The following is an 8,418-nucleotide window of genomic DNA, read 5'->3' on the forward strand; positions in this document are numbered from 1 at the left end:
CTTCTCCAAATTGGGGCAAGTTTTTTTTAAGGTCGCCCATACTTTTTTTTTTTCCTTTTTTAAATTCTCCCCTCAAATCAATTAAAAGATAAAATATGTTCATTTTAGATAAATAATAAATATTTTATTTTAAAATTAAAAAATTTAAAAATATTTAAAAATATATAACTTTGAAGGATTCAATTGACTGTATAATTTTGGATCCAATTATTTTTATTAATTCAATTTTAAAAAAGCAAATGAGCTAACAAGAGAGAAAGGGAGTATATAACTTTGGAGAGGAAGCTTATAACTTTTAAAACTTGTGAAAAGTTAATCAAGTAACATGCAACTTATTGGAAGCTAATATTTAACTCACACAATAATTTCAACAATCTTTTTTATTTAACACATTTCAGTTAATTATACAACTGGTTTTATCAAATAACTTCAATTCAATAATCTATTTATAAAAATTCAACTATAAGTAAGCTTTCAATTAGCTTTTATTAGTAATAAGCTACAAGTTACCAAATAGACTTAAAGAAAAATTTAAATTTGAGTGTAATTATTTAAGAAATAAAAGAAGCTAAAATTTAAGAAATACTAATACAATGAGAGAGAAAAAGAATTTAAAAAATGAAAAAGGTGATAAACAACACTAAATAATAATGAAGGTTATATAAATAACATGATAAAAATTATCTTATTTTTAAGACTAAAGATAAGAATAATTTTTTCTCTCCTTTTTTGTCAACCAATAATATTTTTCTCTATTTGGCACTTGGACCGCAAGGCTTACACCAATGTCAACTAGTATGCCCCTTTTTTTTGGGTTGCAAATTGGTATGAACATTGAGCCAAGATTGTTCATATTTTGGGATTAAGAAACAGAAAACAAAATGGACCAAAACAAAATTCAGAGAACTTGAAGAAGTTTTTCCCCTTGGCATTCATTTTCAATTTGTGTACCACTTCTACACATTTCTTTACCAACACAAGAATTAGTTTGTCAAAGTAAATCTTTTGCTGTGATCCGAAACTAGACTGAGTCATTCTCCAACCTTCAAAACCAATTGAAATTTAACATAAGTGTCCTTGAGCCAAGTTTAAGGGGAAAAAAAATTGTAGAACGTGTAATTAAATAATTATTCACTTGTTTAATAGAGGAGAAAAGTGGGAAGATTTACCCAATGAACATGGTTAAATAGTATTCAAAGTCAATAAAAGTGTTAACTATGTTTTTGACCCTCAACATACATTGTATTTTGATTTTGACCTCTACAAATTTTGCATTTTAGTTCCTATATTTTCAAAATTGTTGATTTTAGTTTTAATAATTAATTACTAAATGATGTCATGGTTAACTCAGAAGTTCTCGTATGTCAATTTTTATGTCACATAGCGATTTTTTAAAATAACATCAATAATTTCCAAAACTTTTGTCACACATGATTCGCGTAGATTCCTATACGTTTGTACTTAGAACAGATAAAACTTTAAGAGGAAAAGAAAGGTAAAATTAACATATGAAACCATTACATCTTTCTAAAGTAAAAACAAAGACAATTTAGATTAGACAATACTTTTGTTTTATTTTTTTATGGGGCCATGGTGGAGTTCTAGAAGACGCCAATGCTACTTTCATCAAACAAATCAACAAGACCATAAAATTTAAGAGACTGTATAGTTTGAGAAGCTAAATACCTTTTTTTTATTTATTTTCAAAGCGTCAAATCAATAAATATTTTTGTCACAAAAGATTTGTATAAGAAATTGTTTTTTAATAATTTTTTGTATAAGATGTTAAAAAACAATAAATAAAATTAAAATAAAGGGATGATATTTTAACAATTATCAGCAAAAATAAAAAATTACAACAGAAAACGTTTTATTTGTCTAAAAAAAGTGAAAATTTCCAAAGAATGATATATTAGCAGACAATTTTAGGTACCTCTTTATGCAAACATGAAACAATGGTCACAACCTCCTCCCTCTGTTCTTCTTCCTTTGTTTGGCACGTTGAAAGGACGTCCTGCATGAAGTCAACAATGTGAGACAGAAAACGACGTCCATTAATGACAGTAACACAAGATGGAGCCTCCATTAAATGATGTTTGAGGTAGAAAAATCATTATTATATATTTCTTAAAAAATAAAAATCCACCAATTGAATTACATTTATCTATATATGTGATTTTATATAGATAATATTTATCTAATCCAACAACTCCTTTCCCTTTGTCAAATTATGTGAAGACTCTAATCAAAGCTTAATTTTCATTGACTTGCAAGTACGTATTAATAATTATTTAAAAAATACATTTTTCAAAGCATAGAATGAGAAGTTAATAAATAAAAAAATAAGCATACAATATTTTTGTTAATTATGATACTAATTAACTCCATTAAAGTTCTGTATGGGAATTTCCACTAACAGGTAAAATCAAATTCATGGTTAATATAAAAGTGAATGCAGAAAGAAAACTTTTAATAATTAAAATATATATTAAAACTATTCTCTCTCTATAAAATCAATGGATTTATTAAAAGAAGAAGAACTCATCAAGAGAAAATTTAAGAGAGATTAAAGAACTGTATTTTTTATTGAACGAAAACAAGGTTACAGAAAGATACAAAGAATATAGTCGAGAAAAGTAATTAACAGAAAAACTGACTAACCACTATACAATTCAGCTACTAACAGAAAACAGAGTGTAAAATTAACTAAATAACACTAACTATTACTAATTATTGTGTAACAGGATTTATTGAATAAATGAAACAACAATAAAGAGCCCATGTCAACAAAAGAAGTTTAAATTACCTGCAGCTATCTGGTACTCTCCAAGAAGGAGGTGATTGTTTTTTCTGGGTTTCAGACAATGCCATGTACTTCTTCCAATCCTCAAGCAAAATTTTAAGATCATTGACTTTGTTCTCTAAACCAACACAACAATTGGCATGCATTGTTGTGACCTCGTTAAGATCCTTACTAGGCTGACAAAACCCTCCAAAATAACTAGTGCTAAGGAACTTGATCTTCAGCTTCATGTCGGAAATTAAGGCATTCCTTTTTATCTTGTTGAGCACATCCTGGTCATGCAACCTTGGGTAGGCTGTCCTTGAGTTGAACCAGAACTTGTAGAACCAAACTGTTCTGTCATTAGATTTCACATAATTAAACCCACCATTTGGCATGTTCTTCAAGTCATTTGGATAGCCATTGAAAAAATCACAAGCTATTTGGAAATCTGCATCCAAGTAAAATTGGTTGAATGGATCTCTAAGCCACATTATATCTGCATCCTGCAATGGAAAACAAAAAAAAAATCTGGGTATTTAATTTAACATCTAAGTTAATGCATGTTTCTTAATTGTGTATTTATAAATTAGATAAAAAAAAAAAAAAACTTTAAACGTGGATCCAACGCAAGTTTGATTTGCGCTTAAATGCCTATGTATCCATGTTTACTTCAACACTACTCGTTGTAGTTTTTACGTTAAATCTATATTTACAGGTCATCTAATGAGAATTTAAACACACTAATTGCGTTAATTTCCTTAAAATTAAGTTAAATCAGTCATGTTATAAATCCTGGTTGTCTTGTATGGTTGTGTGTGTGCACATTGGTAAGATTTTATGTAGTTCTTGCAAAATGAATAATATATACCGTGAACACAAAGCTGTACCCCATTTCAAGAACAGAACCAAGAAATTCAATTCTTCTCCACATCATGAATAGGTAATCTGGGGTCATGAAAAATGCTTCAGCGGTGAAATTGACACCTTGAGTTTCAAGTCGGTAACAATGTTTATGTATAGCAAGGCAACGAGTATGGGCCTTTTCGTCCAAAGTTACTACCACCAAGTGATTTAAGAGCTTCTCTGTCTGGTTCCCGATGTGAAAACTCTCAAGAAAGAGATCAAACATTGAACCTGGTTCTGCCCATGCATCATTCAAAGTTGTGAGTATCACTGTCTTATCCTTCGTAGATGCATTTCTAAGAACACTCTCTAGCTTTTGATCATAATCACCCTGATACATAAAGTTAAAGACAAGACTTTATTAAACACTTGGTAATCAAAGTTCACATTTCACAGAAGAAATTCCTCAAACACGTGGAGGGGGTGTTTGATAATGTGTTTGATGAGACAAGTAAAAGCTAAGCATAACAAATAGTTACTAGTTTCTAATATGCTTGCCAAAAGCATAAAACAATCAAACTCCCAAGCAACCAAATATTCTGAGAGTTATGTGATCCTCAATAGTTAAAAAGTAAGCAAAAATAGTACATCATATAGGAAGTGAATATACCATGTGTTAATGAGGACATAGACAAACTTATAAAAACATCAATGAACATAATGGTCCCCTACTATTGCATATAAAAGCACAAGACTAGTGACATCTATGGCTATTTTAGGGGTGAAATTGTAGCCAAAATTGAAGTGGACTACATTTCCAGTAACCTTCAAGTTCTCACTAGTCCTATACTTCTATGCAACTATAGAATAGTAACTGACAGTGTGAAACTATCACAGTACCATTATTGATGTTGATCATCATCAAAAGAATAATATCCCATAAAGGAAATTGCATCCCTTTATTCCTTTCCCACTGATACATCAATAATCAAACAATGGCTAATACCCACTATGGATCATGCTGGTCCTTTTACCTGAAAATGCAATTAAGGTTTTGCTACTATAGCCAATTTCATCAATTTACATTTATTCCTTAGAAAAGTGACCGTGGTTAACACTTCCTCCTTAAAATTTTTCTTTCCATCTAGTCAATTAATTGATAACTTCTCTAATCTAAGTCAATCGTAATAATATCAACAAAACTTTAATAATACAGAGAATGATCAATGTAGATTAGTATTGATTATTTGAACCTTAAAGCAAGCAGCTTAGCATAATCAATGGTAAGTCTACGTTGGAGAACCATGTGAACAGCTGGTTATGTCTGACGGCAACTATGTTGGCACATGGTTCACCAATATTGTCACCACATGCAACATTATGACCCTAGAAAAATATTAATATGGAGAGTTTCTTGAAATGACATCAACTATGAATAAAGAAAATAATAGAAAAATAATTTACACTAAATAACTAAAATATAGTTATTCTCATATAAATGTTAATAATTCAAAAAATTTGGTGCAATAATCTTGTGAACTCAGACATAACCGATCAAGACTTTAAGTCTGTCGTCGCTAAATTAATTCACGAAACAGAATGTCGTTTTCAATAATTGAAGTTTGTCAATAGTTTTTCATTAATAATTAATGAGATAACCCAAAAACAAAAACAAAAACAAAAAAAGAGTAAAAATTAGCCTATATAATTATTGTCAATGCTTGTTATATTGCTCTCTACTCTACACATTCATGTTAATGAGATGAAGATAGGCAAAAAAAAGGGTACCAGGAAAATAAATAAATTTCATATTGGGTGCAGAAGAATATTAAGTTTAATAGATTCACCTGTTTGTGAACTAAGAAGTACCTTTTTTTTTAACTAATATTTTAAAGATACTGACTAATTCAACTCTTCAAGTATTCATTTTTTTATATATATATTAAATAGTTGTGAAATATTTATTAATTGTTACTTGTATTTAATAGACTAAAATTTTGATAAAATTAAAGTCAATGTATGCATGCATAAATGTAAGAATAATTATGCATTCTTTTTTTTATATATTAACACTTACCAACGTCACATCACAAACCCTTCCCAAAAGTGTTAACTTCAATGGGTCAATTATAAAAGATGAGAAAGTAACGGCACTTGAAAATAAAATTAGAAATTTCCGATTCGAAATTATCCATCGGAGAAGTTTGGAGTGAAAAAAAAAATATTTACGTTATTATCTCAAATAGATAATTTTTTCAAAACACTGGGTATAAAAAAAAACTATTTTTTTATTGTTACTTTAGAACACAAAACCCGTTTATTAGCGTTGCAATATTTGAGATCAGTCATATTTAGATACGTTCAGTTTTAAATTTTTCTTTTTATTTAATGTATAATATTAGTAATTATAAAAATATTAGTTTATTATAAAACTTGATCAATTTTTAAAATCAAGAAAATATTTTTATTATTATTATTAAAATATTAATTTATAAATACAAAAAAGTGAAACTCACAATAATAATAACAACAACAAAAATGTGTTACTAAGAGTAAATTAGAATATATTATTAACAATATACTTTTTTATTAAAATGAAATAATATTGTTTATATGCATTAATTATTGGGCCACATATGATCCCCTAACTGATGTCACAACCAAAATTCCCATTGGTATATCCGCATTTCCAGAGACACTTTCTAGAGAGAGAAAGAGGATGTCAACAATTCACCACAAATTATTTAACTAATTATATTCTTAAGATTAAAACACCCCAAGAGCCACATTCTAATCATTTCCAAACAGATATCATATTCCCCAAAATTAGGAAAAAAAAACAAATTTAAAACAGAAACCCACCAATTAAGAACATGCTTAAGAGAATTACAGATAGAAACTAGGAAAATTTTACCTTTATTTTTCTTTTTAGTTTATCTACTTTGACATGAAATTGACATGTGATAGTTTTTTAATGAATTATGTCAACATGGGGACTAAAAATAAAATTTGAAAAATATTAAAATCAAACTTGAAAATTTTTGTTCAAAAAATCAAAATCAAATTTTTAAAAATACATATTTAGTTTATTAAATATTTGTAAACTAAGAAATTTTAAGCACAGGGTCTACTGAATGAGATGCATGTCCAATCAGCACCGGTAATAAGGTAGATATTTTTTTGTCATCAAGTATTAGAATAAGCCCCACACGCCACTGTCCTTTTTTCTCGTTCCCTTTTTCTTATCAGTTACAAACCCATGATCTCCTTCTTATCTTTCTAAGCATCTCTCAATGTACACATAATATAAGTTTAGCTGAATAATGGTGAGTTGTCTTTTAACATTATCTTAATCTTCAAACATGATTTGCCCCCCAATCTGACAAAAGAAAAAGGTAATTTTTTAGAATTTGACTCTTCTAAAGTTTAAATTTCAAATTTAGAAAGAGAACCAAGGAATCCCAACCATTAATGAGCTAATTCCATACAAAGGTGCTATTAAATAACAATTTTTTTGTTGAAAAACAAACAAGGAGAATGAAACAGTGAGTTCCACCAAGAAAACAAATAGTACAACATCCTAATACCACCATAAGCATTCAAAAGCATGGTTCTTCGGTTCATGTTTGGCATGGAGAATCCAAATTGACCCCGCAAAACAAAAAGTTTCTTCAATCCAATCAGAAAACGGAAAACTAAAAAGCATCAAAACCCAAAATTTAAAAATTGAACCTTTTGATTGGTTTGCAAGAAAATAAGCATCAAAGCCAAAACTCCAACTCCTTTCATTCTTCTCTGTCCACCACTCATTAATTCCAATTACATAACACAAGTTGACACACAAAAATAGAGAGAGAGAGAGAGAGAGAAAGAGAGAGAGAGAGAGAGAGAGAGAGTCACCTTTGACGAGTCATCCACGAAGTAATGTGAAAAGGTTGGGAATCCAAAGGGAGAAGCAGAGTTATAGAGAAACATCCACAACACGGCAAACCCAACAAGGAACATGCTGAGTTGCATAACCCTTCTCACCAAAAGGTAGCCTGAGCCACCCGAATTCAACGCCTTGTTGCCGTCGCGGGCGGCGTTGTCCACGGCGGCGCCGGCGGAGGAATCCTTCATTGTTTGAAATTCTCAATTGGGGTCCCAAAATGATCACTTTGGCTTCTTCTAAACAAGAATACAATAATACTATTATATATGTGTGTTTAAGCTATGAGTTTGACAGCCTTTGCTTCTTTGTTTTCTTCACCAACAAAACAGCAACATGTGTTTAGTAGTATCTACAAAGTTTAAGGATTTTCCAAAGTTGCGTGGAGATCGCATGAATTTATGGCTGTGAAACTGATGATCATGTGTTGAATGAGAAAGGAGGGATTTGGAAAGAACCTTATTGACTGGACAATTTGTAGGGTGCCACAAGATGACAAGAGAGAGACATTGGTGAGGGAAGAGTCACCAAGTTGCAAAAGGAAACTAATTATTAATTAATAATTTTGGTTTTTAAGGAATTCATATTAATATTGAGCAAGCAGAAACTCAGAATTTTTTTAAAAACATTATATATCAGAATATTAGATTTCGGAGAGAATTATGAAAATATAAAAATATCGACAATTTGTTAAGATCTCCTATTTTTATAATCTTTTCAAATTTACATATTTGAGTGTATAGTATTTTCAAATCTCATATTTAAAAAAATTACAAAACTACTTTTTTTTACATTTATTTATTATTTATTTTTCTTTCTCTTATTTTTTTTAGTATAAATTACATATATTTTTTTTTATTAG

The 8,418-nt window shown here is 29.4% G+C and overlaps 1 protein-coding gene across 1 annotated transcript; it reads right to left on the reverse strand.

Annotated features, from left to right (window-relative positions):
* Positions 1–922: 922 nt before the first annotated feature.
* LOC113866732 (uncharacterized protein At4g15970-like) lies at positions 923–7,747 on the reverse strand. Its single transcript, XM_027501534.1, has 5 exons — positions 7,529–7,747; positions 3,654–4,019; positions 2,807–3,288; positions 1,934–2,014; positions 923–1,043 (listed from the first exon to the last, which is right to left on the reverse strand). Exons 1-4 carry the CDS (start codon positions 7,745–7,747, stop codon positions 1,960–1,962), a joined length of 1,122 nt encoding a protein of 373 aa, XP_027357335.1. The 3' UTR covers positions 923–1,043; positions 1,934–1,959.
* Between the last annotated feature and the right edge of the window lie 671 nt (positions 7,748–8,418).

Source organism: Abrus precatorius, unplaced genomic scaffold (assembly GCF_003935025.1).
Source record: "Abrus precatorius isolate BTA unplaced genomic scaffold, Abrus_2018 Scaffold5, whole genome shotgun sequence".
In the NCBI taxonomy this organism is placed as follows: domain Eukaryota; kingdom Viridiplantae; phylum Streptophyta; class Magnoliopsida; order Fabales; family Fabaceae; genus Abrus; species Abrus precatorius.

Coding starts and splice junctions, on each gene's coding strand:
- LOC113866732 (XM_027501534.1), bottom strand. CDS start 7,747: ATGAAGGATTCCTCCGCCGGCGCCGCCGTGGACAACGCCGCCCGCGAC. Junction 4,020..7,528: donor TCGTGGATGACTCGTCAAAG/GTGACTCTCTCT, acceptor TTTATGTATCAG/GGTGATTATGATCAAAAGCT. Junction 2,015..2,806: donor AGAGTACCAGATAGCTGCAG/GTAATTTAAACT, acceptor GACTTCATGCAG/GACGTCCTTTCAACGTGCCA.